General features: G+C 43.2%; 1 protein-coding gene across 1 annotated transcript; it reads left to right on the forward strand.

Moving 5' to 3' along the window:
• Positions 1-5,186: 5,186 nt before the first annotated feature.
• Positions 5,187-26,217, forward strand: LOC142590502 (uncharacterized). Its single transcript, XM_075702665.1, has 9 exons — positions 5,187-5,322; positions 6,090-6,139; positions 10,226-10,264; positions 10,775-10,810; positions 13,149-13,242; positions 17,820-17,977; positions 23,282-23,329; positions 24,448-24,483; positions 25,967-26,217. Exons 1-9 carry the CDS (start codon positions 5,259-5,261, stop codon positions 26,141-26,143), a joined length of 702 nt encoding a protein of 233 aa, XP_075558780.1. The 5' UTR covers positions 5,187-5,258; the 3' UTR covers positions 26,144-26,217.
• Positions 26,218-26,732: the final 515 nt, after the last annotated feature.

Here is a 26,732-nt window from a genome sequence, read left to right on the forward strand (position 1 = left end):
ATTATTTCTTGCATTGCCCCTAATTCCATAACGAGTCCTAATTAATGAATGACTTCTTAGTTATTATACTTTTATGAAAAATGTCAATGGCAAAATTGTAGAGCAACATGAAATCTCGCGATAAAGCTTTCTGTTGCTCAACGCGTGCTACATGAAAGAGTTCCGCCGAGCGTGAAAGAAACCCGCGAATACACGCAAAGCGCCTTGAGCCACCGGTCGTGCGGCAATTTTATGTGCATTCGCGGGCGTCTTCCACGCACGGAAAAACACTTTCATATAGCACGTACTGAGCAACATAAAGCTGTATCGGAAGTTTTTTCATGTTGCTCTACATTGTTCACAGTGAGGCATTTACTTAATCTTCTAATTAGGAAGTTGATTAATTAATAAAGGCTAATTACGTTAGTAGGCGGATTGCAAAAGATAATCGTAGTATCTACAAGCGACGGCAAACAAAATTAATTTGGTTTGGTTTAACTACGGGGCCTTTGCATATCTTTAAATTATAGCTCAAATTACGTGGGGCACCCTGTATGTCCAAGCGAAGGCGCTGCGGCTATCACGCTGTCGTTTCGACAGCCGATCTAAGTCGCGATCAGTCGCCGCAGCTTATGCGTTTCGGGTCTTCGTATTTTGCCGTACGCGGTGCTGTGCCGATCCCAGAATGTGCTAGCGCGCTCGGATGTTTGTAGGAAAGTTTACTTAGAATGCATGGGTTAACACGCTAGCGTTATCCTTCTCATTTAAGTAAGGTTGCCGGCTAGCTATATTGACTAGCTAGATTGGCTTGCTCTAGAATAAAGGAAAATTTCATATTTCATTTTTAAAAGGAAACGGCCGCCCACGGAAATTCTGAGATCCTCCATGCAATGAGGATGCTAAAGCAGCGGCAACACCTCAGGATACTGATGAGAATAATGAATTGTTATGTTTGCTCGATGTACTGCTGTTTCTCATGCTACATTTCAAGCTTTTAATTCTTTCTGTTCAGACAGTTTTCATGAGTGATAAATTTCTAGACAGCATTAAAGAAGGTGAATACACGCTAATAATTGCGCGAATTTCTTTCTGCTTTGTGGCAGCTGCATATTCATGTCGATAAAATGGAAAAATGCCCCAGTACTTGGGTATCTGCGATCCCGAGACCTATAAAGTGGCTCGTCTCATAGCCCACGGTGTCGAATTAGAACCGCAAGCATTAGAATCCGTGAGGGAATTAAAGAAAACGCTACAAAAGTGGATGAACAAAGCTGCGACGCTCTTGGCAGGCCGCTTCATGCCCCTCGCAAAATGGCCGCCACCGACTTCACCCGAGCCCATAGGCTGCTATGGGTGACTTGCGCTCGAGCAGTTGTTCTTTAAGAGGAATCCTTTAGTGTCCCTTTAAGAGGAAGCTTTAGCTCAGGCCCAACACCACCGCTGCTTATTCAAATGCATGTAAAACGCAAAAACGATGTTCTGAGATAACCCCTCTACCGATATTAATGAAATTTGTTGCATTTGAGAGAGAAAGTTAAATTCTAGTGTCTATTGGAGACGGAATTTCGATTTAGGGCCTGAATTTTCTTAAAAAGATTTTCAAAAATCTGCAAGTTTGAAAGTAATAGAAGCACGAAGTTTACAAATTAATAGCTCTACATCATGAACAGATATCGTGGTTCTGTAAACGGAACCCATTACACCATTAAAGGCGGACAAATTGAATGTATCAGTTTATATCTCTACATGAATTTGTTACGTCGTGTACAAGGGTTCGGCAAAAGGTGTATTTCAATATCACTAAATTTTTTTCAGATTTATGTATAACTTATCAATTTTGTCCGATTCGGATGTGCTATTAGATGCAATTCAGGGAATTACGATACCGGTTTTCATTGCCGAATTACAGAGCTGTAAATTTGATAGTTTCGTTTTCTGAAAATTTTTGATTTTTGCCAAATTTTTAATAAAAAATTTACCACATAAATCAAAAATTGGAAACCAACAGTCACTAGAGTTTAAGGTTTTCTTTTAAGTGCTAAAGCTTCCTCTTAACCTCCTGTGTGTGTCTGAGTGATTTTTTCCTTTAATTTCTGGGGACTTCCCCTCATTTCTTGCCGTGCGCGGTTCGCTTCGAAAACGTTTCGCGACTAATCCGCTAGGGCAGGGCGCATGCGCCATGGCACTGGGAGAAAGCGAAAGTGCTCTTGTCGCTTTCTGAGCCTGGAGCAGCCTGGTGCCCTGGTGACGCTGGCGCTTGCTGCTCGCGTCTCACCAGGCGGCAACTAGATCCCCTGAATCTTCAGAGTGCGCGCGAGTGACTGGACTAGCAAAGCAAGTGTGAATCGCCGTCTGTACGTTGCCAGAGTTTGAAAGGCAGGGGGTACGGAACTGGACGGGTCGTGCTTGCAGTACACAGGGAAATTTGGACACTGCCGCAAACAACTAACTTAATATTATTCGACATCAACCGGAAAGTGTACCGAGGAGATCGCGAAGGTGTTTTCGTGTGTGACGGGATACATTTAGAGATAGCGTAGCAACACCGGTCGGACGTCGATTCCCGTCACGGGCCGTATCTTTTTTAGGCGGGCCCCAGGCAACCAGAAAGGCGTGTTAAGTAATGAATGTAGCGACACACCAGCCAGGAGTATAGTTAGCCCACAGGGAGGTAAAAGAGGCCCATAGGATAGGTATGAGACGATAAAAGTTAGTACCTGTACTTTAAGGTGCTCGAAGGCAGGAAAACGGGCTGTAAATTCGAACACAGCTCAATGACGAAGCTCTTAGTGTGCATGCCTAGGGCGAAGTGCATCTACGAGTTTTCTAGCATTCAGCTATTATTATAAATTTTGTATGGCAGGTTTACAACAGGAAGACTGGGTCAAGGAAAGACGGAGGTGTAGGTATGCAAATTTGACGAGGTTTGAAGCTAGAAAGGACAAAAGAGAAATCTAAGGCGTGTTTGTGGATTAGTGTCGCATGAGAACGGAACGAAGACGTGACTGGGAGTAGCTTACCTATGTTTAGGTAGTGATAAGAAGCAAAAAATAAACTGATCGCCTTAAATGTGATATTAAATAATCGAAGAAATCGGACCAGTTGATATCAGTGGAAGATATGAATGCCCACATGGAGGATTTAGACCAACATGCTGATAAGAAAGGTTCTCTAGGGCTGGATCTGTGCTATGAACCGACCCTTATCGCGGCTAACAGAGAGAGTGCCATGGACACATAACGTGTAAATGAGGAAACAAGCAGTCGTGTACCGACTACGACTTAGTCACAGAAACGGTCTAGGAACGAGAAAGCCAAACGACAACAGACGAACAAAAGATAACCCGGGTATCGATCACAAGCGTACAAGCTTAATATTTCGAAGTATTAAAGAAATCAATAGCAGCAGAATGCTTAAAAATGAGTGAAAAGAAAATTGCAGAGATCGCTAGAAACACGGAGACGGAGATGGGGGGAGACGCTTCCTGCAACCGTCATTGAATGTAAGTAACTGGCAGAAATTATGCAGCAGGACATAGGAGAGATATGGCAGAAAAATTATTGCATTGGAAAGAGGATACCACGCACGCAGTGAAACAAGGAAATAAAGCAATCTCTATATGAGTGTAACGAGGTGTTTAGGGATCATCGAGAAGCCAAGGACTTGGGATTACACAAAGAAGAGGCGCTCCTTGAATGAAGCAAACACCCAGAAATAGAAAGGGTGGCGAGTAAGCTCCTGCAGAGAAAATTAAATGCGGAAGTTAACGTGGTTTGCATACCATTCGCAAAAAAGCATAGAAGCGCACGAAAATGATTCTGGACCCGTGTAAGAACACTCGAAGCTCCAATTCAAAATTGGCAAACGACAAGAAAGGATGAAGATGGTAACGTCATAGATGAATACGATTGGGTGGTTTACATGGGAGATCTTATTAGGCATAATGGCAACGAAATAAAGCGGAGTTCACACTGAAGTATTGTTCTGAGCCACATGAAGCTTAGAAGAATTTTTTGCTGGGCTAGTTGGTGCGTGGCTATGCTAGGAAGAGTTGCGCCTCGTTTTTTTCCCCCGGGGTTTGTTCTTTCTTAGGCGCAACTCTTCCTAACATAGCCGTATGGATCACGCCATGATATTTTTTTCCTAATCCACCAAGCTCAGTAATTAACAAGCTTTCGCTAATTAACCTTCTGAATATTAACTCTAGCGAAAGATCAATACAAAAGTTGTAGCGTTTGTTCTGAAAAATTGGATTGTTCGACCTGTGCTAAGATGACTGGCTTGTTTAAAATTTTTTGAGCCTCTCTTTCAAGTACGTGAAATTTAAAACATACCACGTGACTGACGGCTAACGCGCCGCTCTTTTAGAGCCCTCAAACGTAAGTTGAACGAATTATCAAGGGCTGCTCCGCGTAAAGAGATCAATGTTGACAAAGACCATGTGACACAAAGACCCATGTTGACGCAAAGCTTTGCGTTATATGGGGCACTATTTTCCGCTTAATACTGGAAGAATTGGTGTTTTTAGTCCCTATTCTACGCTGTGTGGAAGCCGCATTTATAGTTAACAGGATTTGTTTTAAAACAATAAATAAAATTTTGCCGTGGACGACCTGTGCGGGAGACGAATTTCAGCAGAGAACGGGACTAGAAACAAATTTTTGCTAACACAGTGTTCATGTTATACATATTCGAAATGTGTGCGTTGTTTTCGAGTAGCATCCGCTCGCCTCGATATAAAGGTCACAAGAGCTGCGGTAGTAGCATGGCGGCCACAAGCCCTACTACGCATTAAACATGTCTGCAGCTACCATTTTTGTGTTTGTAGACGGGCAATGGCAATGCCCAAGCATGTGCGTATACTGAAATAGAGTGGACAACTTACTCAACGCAGGTATAGCTCAAGGTTTCTTCCTTGTCCTGTTTATCGTACAGTGGGAGGCCGTTTGCAAAAAAAAAAATAGAGCAAAAATACTTCCTAGCTCACGCTAATCACTACTGTCGGTTTTTCAACCATATGGCTTGCAAGGTTTTGTTTTCGAAACGAGTAGCACGGGCTAGCAGGGCATCGCCATGGTTACCATACCATATTTAGTACGCTCCGCTGATACTGCAGCCATTGCACTTGCCAGCCAGGTGGCTTTTTTTTCAGCAGTTTTTTTCTGCATTTTTTTCAGCAGTTTTCCACTATATAAGTAACGACTTCTGAAGTGGAATCAGACATCGCCGATACATGCGCCTGTGACATTAAGTGCAGAGGCTAATTAAGTACTTTCATCATGAGGGGCTTCTGGAGCATCACGATTATTCTCTTACTCGGCGTCTGCTCAGGACTTTGCCACGGTAACATTTATTTGACTGTTTACGCTGTAGGTAAATAGATAAAAAAATTATCGCAATTTAAGGTGTATGCTTCGGCTCTTCTCTTTTGACGGCTGTATTGAAACTGATGCTTCGCATGTAACTATGCGCGTATTTAGTGAGACCGCGTAATTGACAGCACAAGCATTGCAAGTTTTTAAGTATTCGCTTGGTTTAACCATATTAATTTGATGCACAATGAGCACAAATGACGGTGCTGTCGGCTTTTTACGTAATAAATGCGCACTCAAGTAATATGGTTCGCATATTTCGGAAACGTGAGACAATGCACACCGTTTACCCCGGTCTATGTGCTAGTTCCTCTTTTTTAACTTCATGCGGGTAACAAGTTCCTTTCGCTTTCGCAGATCACCTTTTTTTCTCATGTGATTTCAAGTTCTCGCCCTAACGAATGGGTATTCTAACATTTTTCCAGGTTCTTTTTTTAATTTCAAGCTCTTCTAGTTAAACCATATTTTAGTCGGGTTGCATCACAGCCCTTTGATGCATTGACTCCTCAACAAGTCACCTATAATTCCAATAACAAATGTAAAGTTCTAAAAGCTTTTCTTCAACAGCCCTATAGTAGATCACGTGCCAGGCAACAAATCTTGTGTATTAAATACTAGCTTAATGCGTCGCAAAACACATCTGAAAAAACGGTTAACAGTTCACGCTACACACACGGTGCCACTTTTCATATAATCTCAGTACCTTAAAATTAGTTCTTCCTGTCTTGTTTCTGAAAGGCTCAAGTTGTGCGAACTTCACTTTTCCGAACATCCTGGACATCGGCAAGGTGAGCTCGTGTTCATAGACAGCTCTGTCGCAAAACACGTCTGCTTGAGAACTTCGGCATTCGTTCTTCCAATTTCAGTTTGTCTGCTAAGTTTACATTTTCTATGTCAAAGGGGAATTGCTGCTTACGTACAATGCTGCATTTTTGAACCGCAGTATATTCAGCAATGTATAGGAAATATGCATGTGTTGCCAATGAACAATTTGACGCTTGCGGTATCTCGAGCGTTAGGGGCTCTGATATTTCTGGTGTAAAATCTTGTAAAATATATGTATATTTTAGCAAGCTTCGCTTGGAAAGTATGTAGATAAGTCACGTTGCAGTCTAGGTGAAGCAGAAGAATTCACATGTGTTCTCGCGTACAAGTGTTACATTTTAACAACGGAGACTGAAAGTTCTAAGGACGCAGTAATTGAGACTTCAAAAAAAGAAAGAAAAATGATCGGAGAGCATCACTGATTTTGAGGTAAAACCACAAAGACAAGAAGCATCAAAAAGACCAACAGTCATAATTTTAAAGCAAATATTTCCTTGTGTCTCCCGTCGAAATTTCCACTGCTGCTTCTGCAGCTGCTGCTGTCCTGCACGTGGCGCCTGGAGGTGGTGCAGAGCGTGAAGTTACATGGCAGGATCGTGGCAGAAACGAAGGCGACGTGAGAAACTCGTTTGGACCTTTCCATCGACGGTCGCCACAATGCCCTTCGGAGTTCCTTTGGCGACGGCACAGTGTCATATTGACATCTGTGACTATCCGTGATCCTAAGCCAAAGCATTGCATAAACTGCTCCGTTTACCTTTCTACCATCGTGCAATAACCCAGAGGGAAGGTAGGAAGAACAGGCAGAGAATTGGTAGGACTGACGCAGCCACCAAATGAGTGAATGACAGCCTTGTCACTCTTCGCTCACAATTAACTTTGCGGGCCAACTGGCTGTCAGTTTCGAACTACGGTGACATACGTTACTGCTATTTCTGAAAAATAAACGCCGTGCAAATTTGTCAAGTAGACAACTGACGCACGGCGTGCAGATGCAAAGTCGCGGCCCCGTAGCGTCTAGGTGACACTACGGGAGCGGTCGCGCACCAAGAGACCACATCGGTGCCCACCATGGTAGCTTTGCGGCTACACCATGTTAACGTTCCCCCAATTCACGGTACACTGTTTTTGCATTTCGCCGCCATTCAACTGTGGCCTACAGGGCTGGGATTTCATGCTGCAACCTCGCGCTTAGCAGCGCAACACCATAGCCCTTAATTTCGTTAACCTCATCGAATAGGTCGAATTACCTTGGCAATTAAACCTTATAAAGAGTCGTACTCACCGAGGCCTCTGATTCCGTTATGTAAAAGTCAAACCAAATTGAAATAGTTTGGATAGCCTATAGCATGTACTCTGCAATCATAACGACACGTAATACATACTGAAAAAAGTTGCCAATCAGCGCATTCTCACCACGCTTGAGCATTAGGAATTAGATTTGGGCAAGTCATGGCCATGTAATGTAATGCCTAGAGCAGATGAACTATGGCCTCTTAGCGAGAAAGTTGATTTTGATGAGGAAAGGCGGATAAGTCTGGCTGAGGCGATAGCCCTCTAACCGGTCGCTCTGCTTGCAGGTAGGGTAAGATGAGAAAAGGAGAGGTAAGGGAGGTGATCACGATGACGGGAAGCGGTATGCGACTTGGACAAAAAAAATCTGACTGGCTTCTTGGCAATCTTTCTTATCGCAATACTGTTTTCTCCGCTAGATTGGTGTAACATGATACTTCACAAGTTTACAGCTAAGCCGGCCTCACTGTAAAATGCCTTACTAATTTGTGCTGATAGTTTTCGCAAGTGCTCTGGTGCTACTCTTGTGGAATTTTCCCATCTCTTCGGGACGGACTGTTATTTTTATAGATATTTTGATTTATCTTTGCGAAAATTACCGATTCAACGCTCCACATTTTTTAATGAATGTTAAGGAGCGAAGTACTGAGCTATAAATATGCTTTTTAGTGACTTTAGTGGCTAGAAGAGGATAAATAGGCTTTCAGCATCACATTCATTTATGGCGACCTTTATTTCGTCGTACTGACAAAGTTGGCAAAATCCGTCACCAAAAAAAAAAAAAAGGAATGTGGTCGCTACACAACTGTCGATACCTAAGAAGCTGCTGGTGTCAGTTGGAGCGTTTGTGAGTGACTTTTCAGTTTAGAATTAAACGTAAGATGCGCTGGCGTGCTTTTATTGTAAAATCATTAAAATCATGGATTTTCACCCCATTACGGAAAAATCCGGTGTTGTAGTCGGCGGCGTGACCGAATGATGGTACTAAAAATGGCCGACCGTAAAGATTAAAACCACATATAAAATACACGCATTGACTTCTCATTTCTTAGGGTGGTTGCTGTAAAGAAATTAAGTTATTCTATTTGAAGACAATATTAGGTAAATTACGGTCTGGGTGGGAACCCAAACCGGGGCTCCGGGCTGTGCGACCAGCACGCTTCCACGACAACTTGGTGGCTCCACGGTTCTGGTTGACTACATGCGTGCCTAGTGCGTGCGTCATTGCGCACTTCGCGTCGCAGCCAATGGGTAGGAGGTGGCACCATGTCATGAGTCTATAAAATAAGCCAGAAAATAAAAAATCAGTTACGTCTCATTTAATGCCGCCGACCGGTCCTTCAAGTTATGAACTGAAGAACCGTAGTGTAATTGGTAGTGTAACGCGCACGTAACACGGCAGTTGTGAGTTCCGCTCGCTCTGTGGACCTGCTATCCTTCCGTACACTTTCAGTTTCCTTTTCTTTAAGAGTTTCTAGATTCTAATTTCAAGCACAGCTAATGCCCCCCATGCTTTCCTTGGCTTCAGTGCCTGTTGGCATTATATGGTTATCATTACCAAAATCGAGCCAATCTGTTTCCCTCCTTCACACGTTTAGACGGTGTGATGACATAACAAATCTTGCGGCTATTAACGCGAGTCCCCTGACGCAACACAGAAGCAATTGAAAGTCCCTCGGCGATGCCTTCAAACTGCAGAGTGTCCCATCATCTGAAAAAGATGTAGCGATTTTGAATGAATGATGAACAATAGATAAACTTAGATAATGGCATAGTAGTTTCCGTATGCGACACGATAGTAGTTTTGCGCACTGCGTGACTTGAGAAAAAATGCAATGAAAGTTAGCAAATTAAGAGCTTGGTAATAATAATAATAATATTTGGGGTTTTACGTGCCAAAACCACTTTCTGATTATGAGGCACGCCGTAGTGGAGGACTCCGGAAATTTCGACCACCTGGGGTTCTTTAACGTGCGCCTAAATCTAAGCACACGGGTGTTTTCGCATTTCGCCCCCATCGAAATGCGGCCGCCGTGGCCGGGATTCGATCCCGCGACCTCGTGCTCAGCAGCCCAACACCATAGCCACTGAGCAACCACGGCGGGTTAAGAGCTTGGTAGAAGACGAAACGTGTACAATCACACCGAATGTTAATTCGCTCTTTTGCTAGATGTGATAAGGGTCAAAATGATGGCGCGTGGGATGAACATGCTGTAGAAGAGAAGCATTTGTTTATGTTAATCAGCTTGAATAGGTCTTACCAATTTGACACATAACTCTAGGCGTATTTTAGAGTAGCTTCAACGAGTAAATGAACTTGCGCAATGCTGTCGTTACCATAGAAATGCAATCTAAGAATAGAAAATTTTTCGCTATCTCTAACAAGCAATAAAAAACCTCAAAACCAAAAACAAAGCTTACACCACAAGGATGAAAAACTTGCTAAACAGCACAAAATCCGTAAGAAGTGTTTAAACTTCAGGAATCGCTACAAGAGAGCCTTTGGAACCCTTAGGGAAATCCAGCACAAGTACAACTTCAAGGAAGCCCATATTTAGCTCCTGAGGTAACATCTAATGACGTCAATAACTTCTAGAAAATAAAGAATGCAAAAGAAGAGCTGGGGTGGGATTGATAGGTAAGAACTGTTTCTGATTGTAAGGCCTGTTTATACCTATTCAAGTATTCAAACATACATATATATTACCAGTTTGCTTAGACTAAAAAGTGTCTTATATGTTTTATTTTGTATCAAGTGCCTGAAGAAATCTGGAGATCTATGCACCGCCAAAACGGTAAGTGAAAGCTGTTATGAACTGTTGAAGTAGATAATTTTATGAAAATCATTGTTTTCACCATGTCCAGCTCGGCTATTGTAACTGGACCTGCAACATACAGTCAAATGCTTTCATATGACGTGTTTTCACTTGTTTTACAAGAGGAAGCTTGTTCAAAAAATTCTTAAGCGCCTATGTATTTCGTGCAGTTATTCAGGAATTTAAAATTTGCAAACTGGCACTAAATACTGGATTTCGTATTAAGCAGACATAGGAATGGTACGTTGATTCAGTTTCGGAAAATATATGTTTAACATACCGTCAACGTAAATTCATTTCTGTTTTATTGAATAACTACCTTAACGTCAAGCACAACGGAGAAAGTAATATCCACATCTTTCCAAATGGCAAATGATTTGCGCAAGATGAACTTTCCTAGCGTAAGTGGCATACACGAATGATTTCGCGCTGGTCACAACAAAGGTGACATTTTCTCACAGCCTTTTCCTGTTTGTATTCCCTTTGCAGGACGGTATCGCTGCATTCTTGTCAGACCTTGGACGGGTAAGGCGGAAGAAATCCACGCTATTCATGTAGAAGCACCGCGTTGTTTTTCAACTGTTTGCTAATTGTGATTCATATCAATTACGCTCTGCTAATTAATACGTTGATACATCTGCAAATATTTGTAACTTTTTAATGAAGAATGTAACATTGCACTATTCAATTAAGTCTTTGAGGCGAATAGTCACTTTTCCTAAATGAAAAAATATATATATATTTTGGTAAATAATTTGACTTATGCACGCTCCGACACGAAACTGAAGCAGCAATGAGGCTCATTTTGCCTGTTCTGCAGTGGACATACTGAACAGGAAGTTGCGTTGTGCACGGTGCGTCATTAGGGAGTCAGGCCTCATTGCCTAAACCGCAATTATTACTATGGAAATTTCACTCATACAAGACATTGGGCAATAGTATTCTTTGGTACTATCTAACAATAACCAACATCGGACCGTGGCTGGCAACCTCTAACTGCACGTGCGCTGGCAGAACACTGTTACATTCACGGTATTCCGATGTATACGACACATTGAGTTTGGAGTAACTATTTACTGTATTTATTCCGGATTGCACTACGGCTGTTAATTTGTTTATTTATTTATTTATTTATTTATTTATTTATTTATTTATTTATTTATTTATTTATTTATTTATTTATTAGTGTCCTTATTTTCAAGGCCATCTATGGCGTTGCAGAAGGGAGTAGGCGTAATATAATCTCACACACCCTTATGCATATAGCAAATAGATGCTTGAGTAACAGTAAACTAAAAAAAATTACGCGAAAACGCAAGGCCACAACAATCACAAGGACAATAAAACATCATACTACAGAAAAAAGGCAGTACAATCAATGTATATGTATGTGGAAAATATAAACCGCTCAATAAAATCTTGAACTATAGTTTTCAACAAAGATAGTTCTAAAATTATATAAAATGAAGTTTTTTTAATTTGGCGAAGATTTCCTTCGCTGGCGAACGTTGTGAGTGCCTGGTAGTTTGAAAAAGGGCCCACACTAAACTCTGTTGTTCTTGTCGATTCTGACTTGCAGCAAGAGCATACATTTTGTGAACTCGCCACGAAAGCAGACATGAGTTTTGTGGTGTTTAATTGCTGGCCTCTTGAAATTCAAGCCGTCTCTTAAAAAGCTATTCGGTAATATGTCTTTTTTTTTTGCAAAAAGACGTTCTACTGCAATTGATACTAGCTATCACAGCAGAAGTTCATGAAGTAGTGGTGTAAAGTCGCTAAAGATGAATGCGAAATCAGGCCCAGATTGCGTCTTACACTTCTAGAATACCAAATAAATCAAATTTTAATGTGAGCGGAGTGTGAAATAAAAGTGCCGAAAATTACGGACAAGTGGCGATGCTTTTGTGGACTTGACGTAACTGCTCATCACGAAGCCACGTATTTTCACGGCGCCTTACACGAGTGCTGAGCGTTTCCAAATAAAAAAAAAAATCTGACATTTTACTTGAAATTCAAGTAAACTTTCTTTATTATGAATGATATGGGAATAAACTGAAAGATGGGACCTGGTAGTGATGCCATTGCGAACACAATTTCGAAAATAAACTCACGAAAGCAATTTTTGCTTCTTCAATATAGAAAAATTAACCAGCTTTTATTGCAAAATAACATGCACATTGAAAGAGACACTCTGCAGTAGTTATATGCTTGTGGTTAGTGTGATTTTAATAAACAAGCCGCTTACTATTTGACTTTCGCCGTCCTTAACTGAAGCGTAAGTCACGGTGAACATTTTGTTAAATATATTTAATAATGCACTAGTGCATCCTTCAGAAGAGGTAGATATTTAATTGGACCACGGCGACCAGCAAGTTCCACCTAGAGGTGTTGGAAAGCGCTAACAATAGGAATGGCCCTACGGGAGAGATAGAAACACACAAGAAACGCCAGGATGCTGCTATAGCAACGAGATGTCTACTGGTATGCTGGTTTGCTGTGTTTACAGGTATGCTGCAAACACAGCATACCAGTAAAGTAAACACGACTGCAATCTGTCGTTTCATGAATCTTGGGCTGTGGTCGCCCCATGGTGTCCTTCGATTGAAAGAGTTAGTACGCTGTAATAATACTTCGCGAGCAGTTGTCACTATAAGCAGCTGCCCTTCTAACTAGTTGTCATTCCATGCAGTTCCCATTGATAAAGTTGCCGTTCTAAGCACATATGTGCGTTTGCGTTTTTAGTCGATATTTTCGTGGACGGGAGCATTCGCTATGGCTAACGTCTCAGTAATCAAATATTCCGTCATGACGTTAATCAATTTCGTGTTCCAACAAAGTTACAAATGTTTACAATACTTTGCAGTGCATATTCCAAGGCCTGGCCACCTTCGATTTGGGATCTCAAACATACTTGCTCTCCGAATTCGTGAAGTACCTACTGGCGAGAAATGATTTCAGTAAGTACGGGGCACCTTTTTATGCAATGTCTAAAGATTAGCCCTCTTTCAATAAACTTCAAGTGCATATGAGAATCACGTTTTGAACATAACAACAACGCTCACGTTTTGCACATAACAACACGCGCGGATAACCTAACCATATTCTGACTAAACTGATGATATCACTGGGTGTGTCATTCATGTAGAAGTAGTGGCAATTATTTTCCAAGTCTTGGGGGGCACTTCACTGCATCATTCGATGTTGGATGCGTTCCCTGCAATGTAAGTATTCGCACAACAGAGGACCGGGGTGCTATGCAGGATGGCTCGAGCATCTTGCTCGTCTGAATTCACTCGATGACAGTTGGTGAACAAAGATGGCGCGGAACTAGCCAATGCAGCAAATATGAAAATGTCGGCATAAGGAAACCTGTGTCAACATGTCTTCGTTTGAAACACTGAAGAGTGGGCAATTTCACGCGCCAGCGCTGTTTATAGATACGAACTAACTTTGGTAATATCACAATACCGTGACTGTCGCGCTGTTCATATACAAACTCGGCGCTAGCCGCGTTCCAAGCGTTGTCGGGGCGCACCAATGGCTGCCTCTTCTTTTGGGCATTATTCGTCTGTCCATCGTTATTTCGCGGTAGAAGCCAAAATCTCATAAATTGCGAAATATTTTGGGGCACATTCAGTGCAAACACTAAGCTAGAGAAGCCAATGAAACTAGAGGTGCGCCGTGGGTTGATTTCATGCCTTGATATTAGAAGTGGGCGAAAGTCAAATTTTTCGAATACGAATCGAGCACCAATAATCAGTGCCGAATACCGAATCGACGGCCGCATAATCAAACGCAGACGCACATATGTATAGAAAGAACATTTCTTTCGGTATAATTAGTTACGACGCTTGCAATCACTAGTGACAAAAACGGAGCCTGCCATCACGAATAATTACCATCTGTTTTAAACAAAATATCGCTAACACATGGCTTGTTGCAAACAAGCTCTAAGAATGAATGGTTGCTTTGCGACTACATTTCCAAACACGCTAAATAAGTGCTCGGTAAAAAAAAAGAAACCTCAATAGTGGCGTAAAAAAGCTCCTGAATGACTTGTATGCGGTAGATCGATGTAGCGAGATCCGTTCTAAGTAAATCATTACAAATTGTAGCTTAAAGCTAAATGAATGGCATAACTTGTCTGCTACGTGACTAGAATACAAGAAACACGAAGGCTACCACGGCGAAATCTAAAACACAGCTTGCATTACCCATTTTCTTTTTCATCGCTTCATAAATATTTGTCTTTGTTTCACTTGTGCCAAAGTGAAACTTTCTGAAATGAAAACTTCCGAAACTTTGTGTAACAGGTCAAGAACAAAAACGCTAATTTATTAGTCAGTTGCTGCAAAATGTTTGCTTAGTTTCTACGTTCTTAAGGACCCCATAGTTCAACTTCGAATACCAGTAGTTACTGTCTAATAGCAAATCATATTCGAAACTTTGCATATTCTTCCACCCCCGCTGGATACCGCTGACTCATTCATGTGAGGGCGTCGCCAGAGCTCGTGGAAATCCAGAAGTTTGACAATATTTGCCAACACGCCGTTTTAACACTTCAGTATCTGCAATTTATGCACCCGTTAACTTCCTTATGCAGAGATTAGCGTTACTGCAGGCCGAGTTTAACATACTCGCAACACCGGCAAATTTCCCGGCCACTGGAGGCGTCAGTGTACTTACGGCATCGCTTGACACCGTGTCCACCATAAGCCTCCGAGTAACATTGGCGATTTCTCTACAGCTTAGCGCTATACATTTCCGTCAAGTTTTCGGAAAGCTGAGTAGTACAGCCGTACGCGTTTAGCGGACATCATTGGTAATTAGGCGCGCTATCAACGAAGTATATGTGTACATTTTTGAAAACTGGATAGTGTAACATGAATTACTGTGTTTGCATGGGTCATAAGGATATTGACTTTGGAGGGCTCCAGTTTATTTTTCACTTTCTTGACGTACTGTAAAGGTACCTCCCATCTCCGAGTAACAGCAAATTAGTTTAAATTAATGCAGAATTCTTGAAAAACTCCATTTTCGGTAATATCTGGGTAAGTGATTTACTGTAGAAAGAGAATATGGAGATCAAACTTTAGTTCTTTCTTTATTTCGTTTTATTTATTTTTTCTCTTCGTGCCCGTACCACCATCACCGATATACGTCAGTGTAACTTCGTGGATCTCATTATGTTTTCTTCGGTAACTGAGGGGTCTTGACATAAAAATTGTTACAGCGCAAACACATGCAACCACAAGTATCCACGTCCCGTCCTAGATACTTGTGGTTGCATGTGTTTGCGCTGTAACAATTTTTATGTCAAGTATGCACCAACTCGCCCAGAAAGAAGTTTGAATGAACTGAGGTGTCGCAGCGGAGCGCCTGAACACGAAGACAAGCCCAGCAGGCTTCTATAACCGTACTCAGTGCGCCGTGTTTCCGCATGGAGCACGCGCTGCGAATCTTTATTTTTTCTTGTCTTTCGCGGCCGCCACTAAGTCGCCGTCCGAGAGCGCTGACCTTAGGATGTCTGCGTTGTGGCGTCGGTGGACTTTGCGGTTACTTGTATTTAGGCCGTCGTAGCGCAGTGGCAGTTATCACAAATTGCTAAGTCCAGGCGATGCTTTCTATAGAGTGCGATGTGGTCCATCTTTGCCGATCAAAAAAAAAAATTAAAGAGACCCGAGTGGAGGCCAGTCAAAGTTCCTTATCTAACGCCAAGCTAGCGCGGGAATTTGAATATGGAATTCCTGCTTTTCCTTCTTGCGTATTTTTCTCTCATACTAAGCAAGCTTTTACGGTCGGAGGACTCTTTATTTACACCGAAGCTGTGTACCTCTAGCGCCCAAGAAAATTTTCGTGTCGTTCTGGTAAGCGAAAAACGTGGGCCGAACCCGGAGATAGTGCAGCGCCGGGCCGACCCGCGGCGGAAGTGAAGCAGGCGTTAAGCATGAACTCCCCATACGTAGGCCTATCCCGATGACAGCGCAATGCCGGGCCGACCCGCGGTGGAGGTGCGGTTCGCCATTAAGGAGCCCACATACACAGCTTCGCTGGTCATCCTTCTACACAGAATGCAAGGGCGCTGACATTTTTTTCGGCATTGTGAACGCGTAATTTGCGATAAAACTCGAAATTATTTTTCTCTCGTGAGTGTCCCAGTAACAAGACCGCCCACCACCGTTCCCCTCCCCCTACCCGATGATGTACGGTCGACGCGGCCCGTAGCAGAGCCCGCCACCTCTAGAATGCGACCCTTGCTGAAGAAACAATTGCGGCATGTCATATTTTGGATAATTAAATAAATTAGCAACCCATGAACTCCGTACAGATGGTTAACCAGTGAAGCTGAAACGTGCGGCCCCAGTGTTTGTCACTGGGTAAATCCTGGCGGCTCATTGTCTTTCTCTATTATTGGTTACGTCTCTGTTGCTGCTAAATATTTTATTCATTGTTAATTAAATAAACAAATAATGCATTTGAGGTAACTAATACATTTGATTGCGCAATTATTTCATGAATTCATAAAGGGTATGATAATTGATTGCTTCACTGATAAATTTAATTAATTGTTTTAATGACTTCCATGAACGCTGGAGGGGCGGCATGAACGCGTTCACTAGGTAGCGCTGAGGGGCGCCAACGAGCCAGCTGTGGAAGATGACGACGCCGCTGCAGCTAATCTTGATGATGATAGTTTTTCTTTTTTTTGCACGCGGAGACGATACTGGAGAAACCTGCCCTCGACAGCTTCGCTGTGGAAAAATTCGAAATACTCGATTGAGCCTGGATTGGTTGGAGTTAAACAACGACATTGCGTATCATATTTTGTCGCATTTTGGCAGCCGCTGAAAGGATATTTTGAACTGCCTTAACCATGCCTGAAAGCGTTGTGTCTGCGCTGATTGTCTTGCGATATGTCGCTGAAGCTCTTATATAGTGCTCCCTGTGGATCCTAATGAGACAGCTCTTCTCTCCGCCACATCTCTGCTAAGGATAGGAGTATCTCCAGAGGAACGTTCGCGGTAAGCGCCCAAAAAAGGGGCACAAATAAAGAATGAGACAGGCACACGCGCACACTGCTCCTGCCATGCATTCCTTGGGTCTCGTCTTCTGCACGCCGTGCCCCGAATATCACGGTGTAGCAGCTCACCCTAGCCACCTCCCTTTAAAGTAGTAGCAAGATGATTGTCTCCAATATGCAGTTGAAATGCGAATCTTATGCCTCATTTTCCATTATGTTTCCAGAAAACTTCATAACGCGGACGTATGTTACCGCTGTCTGTCTAGAATATGTGGTCACACGTTGAATCCTTATATAAACTGTTTCCTATGGTAGAGCCCTCATACCGTGTTTCGCAGTAGGTCTTCGTTAAAACCGGGCCTGTTTCCCTATTAATTTCTTTGTTGAATATTCATGCAACCTAAACAGCTTGCAAAATAAGTAATAATCTACGCACTTCGATCTCATTTACAGGTATCGCTATATTATTTAGGCACAAATTTATTTACAGGAATGCTGTGCTTGTTGTTTCAGGTGCCGGGTCATCGTTTCTCATTGACCTTTGCAAGACCATCAATGCTGTGACCGGAGGCCTCATCAAGATATCATGCAGTGCCGTGAAGTTTAGCAAACAGGCGGTGTGCGGAAAGCCTATTGACATCAGGCTTGTCACAAACACTCCTTTCGCCACGGTAAGAAACAAAGTATTTTTCTCAAACCCTGTCCCTTGGGTCTTTTTGAAGTTCTATGCCGCGGCCCCGATGGGAGATCACTGTAAAAACGCAGGCGTTACTTGAACAGTGCGTACATATTGTGCAAGGCACTGTTACTGTTTTCTTCGTGATCTTGCAGCTTACGTGGAAAACAAAACGTCCGTGAAATGCGTGCTTCCGCTGCGTATTTTCTCCCTTCGTCGCTATGATTTTTGCATTTCAAGCCAATGACACAGAACATTTCACAATAACACCTAGACTACTGCAGGCGTTAGGGATATTCTGTGGACTACGTGTGTGCTGCTAGTCTCCCAATAACAGAAACCGTAACGCAGCGCACTCATATCGAATTGCGGCTTCCGCAACGGCAACCCCTATCTTTACCCCCTACAGGCGTTTTGCACCTGAAAAAGCGCCTCGGCGCGTTTGCGGCTTTGCACATAGCAGATGCACGAAGCAGCACACCCAGCCACTTGCTTTTTTTAATGATGATCATTTCATTCTAGAGCTGTCAAAGAGCATGCGTCTTACTTTGGGAAGATAACTAGCATGCGAGGCAAATTAAGCTTTCTTCTTTTCCACTTGTGGTACATTTCCCACTGCCGGCCTTGTACTTGCCGATGAATATGGGTACCTAATGTAAACGTTCTTCACGTCGAGTAAAACAGAATAAAAACTGTAATTTCGCAGACAGTTACATGGCACGTAGACGCCGGTTTTTTTTAGCTCTAATGTATTTACACTTTCCTAACATTGTGGAGCGAGCAAGAGCACTGAGGTGTCACGCTGTGTTTGTTCCCTACAAGGAAATCGAGAGCATACTAACTTCTTCGCGTGCCTCACCGTCAGCTCTGTCTGCAATTTGATTGCCGATTACATCGTAGTACCCCGGCTTCTACTCATATAATATGTCATGGCCTGTGCATATTGCTTCATGGTAGCGTAATCTAATTTCTCACGCCAGTTGTTTATGTGTACCACTACGCTTAGCTGGCAAAATATGTTTTAGAGCTGCCTTTGAATTGAATATATCCCAGAGGTAGTGTTACTGCTGATTACCATAAAAATTGTGCTATGGAGGGCGACAAGTTCTAACCCTGCCGATACTGTGAAGTGACTAGTATTTAACTTATGCAGTTAGATGTCGGCGGAAAAGCCATCACACCTTAGCAGCCTCTTCAGAGTCAAACAACCCTCATTTCCTATGATGGCGAAGTTGGTTGGGCTACTCGTAATGGGTTAGATGCAAAGCGTCGTGCGTCAGGGCAAATGTCGGCAATTATGATTACTTTCCCACGCCTAGAATGTAGAGGTGCAATGCTGGTTGCCGGACAAACCATGAAATATACAGTTGCCTTGCTGCAGGAAAGAAACGAGGTGGGAGAGAGGAGCGTTATGAGGCTCCAATGCCTGAAAATGCTTCATTTCGTCCACATGCCTAAATAAGGAGCAAGGTGTTGGGAATAGAGCCGAGAAAGGTGCCGAAGATGAGTTCAAGGAGTCTCTGTAGTAATTGATATACGTACTGATGAAATGATCCCTGGCGAGATCAATTGTTGCGATTCTTGAGACGCATCACTGAAGTGCAGAACACTACTGAGCACCTGGATGTTCTTGCCCTCAAGCACTATGAGATTTTGGTTTTCGGTTCTTGAAAGTATTCGAGTGCTGTAGCTCGACCAACTCGATCCGTACAGCTGAAACATGTCTTTTCAGTCATGGTTTTGAAAAGGTGATTATTCTAAATCAGTCTCTTCCCCAGGCAGGCAGCATCAGAGCTCCTGGAATGGCCGCCATCCACAATGATGATTTCAAATTCATGGACTCTTCTCTATGAGATATGTTGATCATTGATACATACCGAATATGAAGTTATAAATTTTTGCGAGAAAGTGACTAACACGCATTTTCTGTTAAAATACTGAGGGTTTCTATCTGAAGATAGGCACACGTAAGCGTTCTCGCCGTTTGTAATCTTGCGCAGGCCTACAAATGAGTTACTTCTGAAGACCACATGCCTTGTCACCGGCGTACATCGGCCGACTGGCTGAGTTTGGTAACGTTTCCTTTAGCCCAAATTGAGCGATAATGAAAAAAAAAAGACTGGGCTAAAAAGCCCCCTTGAGAGACTGCTTGACGCGTGCACTGCTGGGAACTTAGGCCATTTTCAATTAAACCAAATGTTTCATCAGGTCAGATAGATCGTAATTCATGAAAAAGTTCGACAGCCATGACTAGCTAGTGTTAGCAGCCGCGATGATATCAGTGATGGCTCCGTGAGAAACATCATCACAAGTGCACTCTAAGTCTTGAAAAAGCGCTTCGGAGAGGCGCTTGGTCTCTTTCTACAGATGCATCAAAGACCCATAATTCAGACACTAATGTACAGACAAACAGCCAAATTAGACATCTGTCACTGCGTCTGAATTTGCACTGTGATATTCGAGAAACCGCTCAAGGCATATGAGCATCGTCAATCTCATTAACTTCCCAACACAGCTTGCAAGAGCAGTAGGCTGATATGGAGTTAGCTCTTGCGGAGATTTTCCATGCTTTGGGAGCAAATGGCTACGCTTTGTCCATAATTAACTACTACGTCCCTCCATGAAGCCCCGAGATGACGTGCAATGATTTTAGTCAAGGTGGCCTATGTTGGCATACGTTTCATTGTCGTGTAAGGGAGAACATGAACGCCTCTATACCGACAGAGGAGCATCCGAAACCCCATAGACAAAGGAACATGCATGGCGCAATCTCTGATGAAGAAAAATTCATGCAATACCTGATCGTTTACTAGCAGCTTTGATTGCCCTGCAAGCGTTATCAGCTACATCAACTTTTCGACGGCTTCGATCAAGAGCCAAAGCCTTAAAAGTGTAGCGTTGCCGAGGAGAACAGCGAAAGTTCCTCATATTCAAAACAGCACATCCTGGAGATGCAGCAAGTTGGGCTTATTGTTACCATTCGTTCTCGCATTTGTCCATGCGGCATCGCATGTTATTCTGCGTGCGCCATAGCTCACTGAGGTCGAGAATTTAGCTTTTGCGATTGTCTCTTTCTCGCGCGACAGCGTGCTCTTTGTAACCTTTCTAATTAACTGTCTAAGCCAATGCGACTAGATCACCACGAGGAGCAACAAGTTGCAGCATGTATTGAGTCCACTATCACTTCTATGCCACTCGCAAGGCTGCTCTCGTGATGGATTTTATAGACGCTTGAAATCGTGACCATTCATTCCGTCGAAAAGAAGTACTGATTTACCATTCCATTTGTACGTAAGTAGGACTATAGCCACTTTTGCGTGTTTTTATGTCAGAAAGTCAATCGCCACTAGAGGTAAGTTATTGTATCATTGAAATCCTTAAAAGCATCTATTATGTGGCGACGCTCTCAAAAAATTAGGCAAAGGTATAACTCGGCTAAACCAAAGTAGGCAAAACGAAAGCTATACTTGGTTGTTGCTTGTTGATAATGGCTAATATTTACACAAGCTTTACTACTCTTAACCTTTAAAGCTTTCGCTTTGGATACATCGGTGTAGACGAGTTAAATCTTTGCTTATTCTTTTAAATGGTTAGGCAAAGAATAGACAGAAATGCAAGACTCGAAGACAAACCGGTTTATTGAGGGGGATTTTTCCGGATAGCTACGAAGACAGTCTTGTGATCAGTGAAGTAATTGGACATGGTTTCCATTTGCGCTACGCCCAGGTTAGTCGTGGCCGTTTCTCGTTGAAAGACAAGGTCTATATACGAGTTCCACTGCGTTCTCGAAAATGGCTAGAGCAGCGTGAGATCCAGATTATACTTTTGCTGCATAGACCGTATGAAGTCTGGGTCATTGCTAGAGCTCTTGTTAAAGCCTCCCGCGACTATAAGTAGATCATCCGTTAGGTTTGTAGTGGGTATGGCACTGCCTACAACGCGCAAGGTCTTTTCGTGATTAGCCATTGGAGCAATGTAAACACTTTGCACGATTATGCCACGGTCTAGACGGATACAGCACGAGTCACCGTCTTCGCAAGGGATGTCAGGAATGCGTACCGCAGCCTTTAGACCTTGTTTAGCATATACGGTTACACGAGCGCTGCGGCTTTGGTCTGATCATTGAGCAGTAGCGACTCGCTGAAACCCTGGCAAGGGAAGGAACGTGGCCGGGTCTACTTCAGTTTCGGTGAGGACCAGGACATCTGCTACTATAAGTAGCTGGTCCTTACAGATATACGCAACGTGAGCCTTCATAGAGCGAACGTTCTAGAGAGCTACGGTGCGATGGTTATCCTCGGCCGAGAGCAAAATTCTACATCAGTCAAAGATCATGTCTAGGGGATACTTCTCGAGGCTTTCAATCTCATCGGCTAGCGCACGGTCAATGTTGCGCATACCGTGGTAGAACTTGTGATCGTGGTCCTTGTTAGAGAGGAAGAGTTTGTGCAAGCTAGTGGCACGGCTAAGGGGAACGCACACCAACTTTTGAGGGTGGCGTTTTCAGTAGTCATAGACGATCGTGCCGAACCTTCCGCCTTGAGGCGACGCGCGGCCTCGGCGCACCTGCGGCTGAGTGACGTCATGGCTGTCACGTGGTTTCTCCTACGTTCAAGGTCAACATTACTCGGTCCGTGGAGAAGCGACGGAAGGGCGTAGTAAAGCTTTCGCTTTAAAGTGACGGATTCTCGAAATAGAAAACTGCAGGCTGTGATTAGAGCAAAGTAGCACTAGAGCTCTACTTTGTTGCGCTGTTGTAGAGTTCCCCAGAATGTGCGATGAGCACCGAAGAGTTTTGTAATTGTCCAAGGACAAGAGCTTCTCATTCGAATATTTCCAAATGTCTATTAGTCTAAACAATTTAGTGAGAACAACACCGAGTATTTCTTCGTATATTGGTCTTTTTTTGTTAATGACACCTTGATACTTTCTTAGGGCAACACGTAGCCCACTTTCTAACACTATTTAATGGACGAATCTCTTTTATGCAATTAAGGGTTCGCATGCAACCCTGAACAAACAATGGACGTGGAACGTGTTTTTTGAATAGCCCGCAATTGTTTCGCATATTATACGTTAAAGATAACAGCATATGTTTCACATTGGACCTGGTCGGCTGTAAGACTGCTACCTTAGCGTTGTTTGTCCGTACTGCCTTTATCGTGTCTAAATTATGTGGGTGCATAACACTTTACCGCCCGTTTTTATTAACAGTTGATTTTGTATTCTCCCACTGTCAATACGTTTACGGCCCTGCTCACGTTCGATGTTGCTGTTTTTGTTTCCTTTTGTATTCCAGTGCTTGAAGGATACTGGACTTACCTGCGTCCAAAACAAGCCAGTGGATGTGAGGACACGTTTTCTCTACTCGTACTTCCTCGTATCAGGCGTGCACGAAAAAGCAAACTTAAAGCGAGAGCAGAGGCCCCTGCGCGTTCTCACTCTACTAGCTTTTTATTATGACGCTCGCCTCAGAGATGCGCTTTGACTACGTACTTTTATCTTTCTACGCGCGATATGCTTACCCTTTTCCTACCATTGTATATGACCTCGAGTGTTCCTGAGCAAATGCAGTGCGCACGCTTCAAAGCTGTCGAGATGTTCAAGTTCGTCCACAGCTGTTGGAAAAGCTATAGTTTTTCCACGATGAGGGGGAGATAAAGGATAAACAGCCCATCGCAATTTTCAACTGCTTTCCTGAAGGCGTCCTTTTTTATTCTGTCGAAGCATATTCAGATGAATCAGCTTACGGCGACCGGCGCAGCACTACGCCATATCGAAGAATATTTCTTTCCTACGCTCGAGTATGCAAGCTCCACATCTGCAGTTTAGACCAAGCTGACGAAAATTGAAAAACAAACCTGAGTTGTCGTGCAAAAGAACTCACGTTGCCAGGAAGTAATTCCTAGATTAAAGTAACAACTTTTTTTTGTTTTGTAGTTATTATGCGTGTCGGAAAAGTTGGCATCACGAGAGACGCCGGCTACTTCATCTCGCTTATGCAAGCAGTGCAACTCAGAAATCGGCCGTCTAATAGAAACGAATATTCAGGGAATACAGAACAATAGTGCAAAATGTAAAAAGTCAGAACGTGCAATAGCTTGTTTGAATGGAATTTGAAATTAGCTCACTGTGCTCGATTTCCACTGCAACTGATGAAAGGTCGTAAAAATGTAAGAAAATCGCACTGAAGCCACTTTCAGATCACTTGTAGTTTCCCTACTTTTTGTGCACTCGCATTCGCTTTGAGGGCACTCGAGCACCTCATTGCACGCACTCCGAAATTCGAGCATCAGCGGAGAAACTACAAGGACCAACTTGTCCAGCATTTCTTTAGTTCACTCTGGAACAGAATTTCGTTATTGCAAACACAGCAGCAGTGGACTACAAGTTACAATATATTTTGAGCTCACGTGAGGGCACATAGATGAGATTATGTGGCACTACTCTCGTTCTTTATTCCAGGAGCCAGCATTGCTCGGAACCCTAAGAGTTTTGGCGGTAAGTGTCTCTATCGTTACTATGGCTATTAGCTGTCGTTTACTAGGCTAAACCAGATGGACCGAACGTTTACTCAAGTCTTTTACGGATCGTGCACTTCCTAATTTCCTTTTCCGCTCAACAAAATATTCCGTATGGAGTATTTCATGTCCGATAGCCGGACTATGGTGGTGGAAGGCCATGCAACGATAGTGCGTCGAAAGCTGCCAAACTTCCCTTTCCACTTGTTTGCCTCTCTTGGCAACGCAGGGGAACATGCTCGCCCCTCTCGTGTATTGTCCAGTGCTCAGCGGACACTGATCTTGGCACCACGGCCACAGCATTGACTTGGCCTCCAAGATCGCCGCGGCGTACGTTTTGCACGAGCTTTCTCAGAAGCCATGCAATGCGTATGCGCATCAGTGGCATCTTGTACTAGTAGATCCGATAACGCAACAGGATCCGACACCGTGATGAGTCGTCGTGATTACGCCCAAACCACACTGGACTTGCTATGTATTTCGAACTGGTCGCCGCCTAAAAGGAAGCGCTATTGAATATTTGTTGCACTACCGACGAATGGACGCACCATACGGTAATTACAGTATCGATGACTATGCAGTAAAGAGGTAAAATTGTGACGAATATATTCTCAAAATACTGCTCAAGAAACCCAAAGCCATCTGTGGATGAAACACATTGTATGTTGTTAGTGACGTCGTTAAGAATCAGCCAGAAATTGTGCAAACACATTTGAAAGTCCCACTTTTCGTTGCCTGTGGAGCCTGAAAATTTGCCTAGCTTTTTTTTTTCATGCCTAAATGAAAACCTGTGTGGTGCGAAAGCGATGCCTTCGTCGGTTTCGCGGACGTTGCTTGAAATGTGAAAGCAAGAGCTACGCGAAAAAAAAGAAAACTCGGCATGGTGTTTTCCAATGTACTCTAAGCTCTCTGAAGCCTAATTGAAAATGATTTTACTTATTCTGATTGAAGAAAGCATGTCCCAGGGAGTGCACTTGCATATGTATGTGTTGAACGCATCATTTCAATGCAAAACATTCCTTCACTCACACCAGGCACTCTTTGACAGGTAAGTAGCTTCCTGTCTTGCATGCTTTCAGGCTTATCTCATAAAAAGGAATTCACGAGTCCGAAGGTTGGCTCGAATTTCGGGCGCTCCCTTTGGGATCGGCACAAGTCGTAACCAAACTGGCTGTAATGTTTCTTTGATGGAGTGCACAAAAAATGGTGATGCCATTGGTGATGGTGATGTCATTGTCTTCGCCACGGTCGTCATATGACTCCTGTTGTAACGCTCACCTGACGCACACACACTCACTCTATGTACGCAACACTAGTGGGTACATCTGGCAAAACTTTGGAGAACTTCAAGCTTTGTTAGGTGGCAAACTGCCTGCGAAATGCTTTGCGGTAGCTTTATTCCGACTGCGCGCGGGATCAGCACGCTTTATTTCTTTGGTCTAATTCCTCCTTCACTTTTCCAGTGTCTCGTCAGCTACGTTTTCACCACCGCTCCCGCGAACGTTGTGACACAGCTTGGCTGCGACTTCGTGACCTTCTTCGCCAGAATATTTGGACCGGCTGGATACATCATCTTAGGGCCTTTTCTCTGCGCGTTTCAAAAGGGTCTCAACATCAAATGTTCCGCTATGACATGCTAGAGTCGCCACTGTATGTCATGGCTCTGCCTTTAAATTTCCCTCCGGGAATGAAATAAAGATCTGGTCGCCTTTGAGCAGAGTTCGCTTTTCTTGACATTTCGCGAAGAAACCGGCAGTCATTAGCTGTGCACACGTTGCGATACAGTTATTGTAAATCGCGTCATGTATAGTGCACATTTCGCTAGTTGAGAACTTCAAAGGAGAAGTGTCTTATAATTTTACGTCCGTAGTATTTATGTGCCAACACCCAATATACCACCTGCATAGCTTTAGTTTAAATATAGTCTTTTGATATCACCTGCGACCGTGTAGTTTTGCTTTTTCGGTTACAAATCGTTGCGCCTTGCAAATTGCAGTGTACCGAGGGTTAATTACCAATATTTACTAATTATTTCAGTTATTAAATTTCGGCCACATGCTTAATTTTGCGATATTAAATCCAAGCGGCAGTGAGGTCATGTTTGCTTAGAAGTGTAGCACCACTTTCGAGATACCCATCCTTAAAGTGGGCTACGAAATACGTACATGGATTTTAATTCAACAGTTCCTCAATAGGAAAAAATTACACGCACTTATATAAAATATTAAG

Source organism: Dermacentor variabilis, chromosome 8 (genome assembly GCF_050947875.1).
Source record: "Dermacentor variabilis isolate Ectoservices chromosome 8, ASM5094787v1, whole genome shotgun sequence".
Lineage (NCBI taxonomy): Eukaryota > Metazoa > Arthropoda > Arachnida > Ixodida > Ixodidae > Dermacentor > Dermacentor variabilis.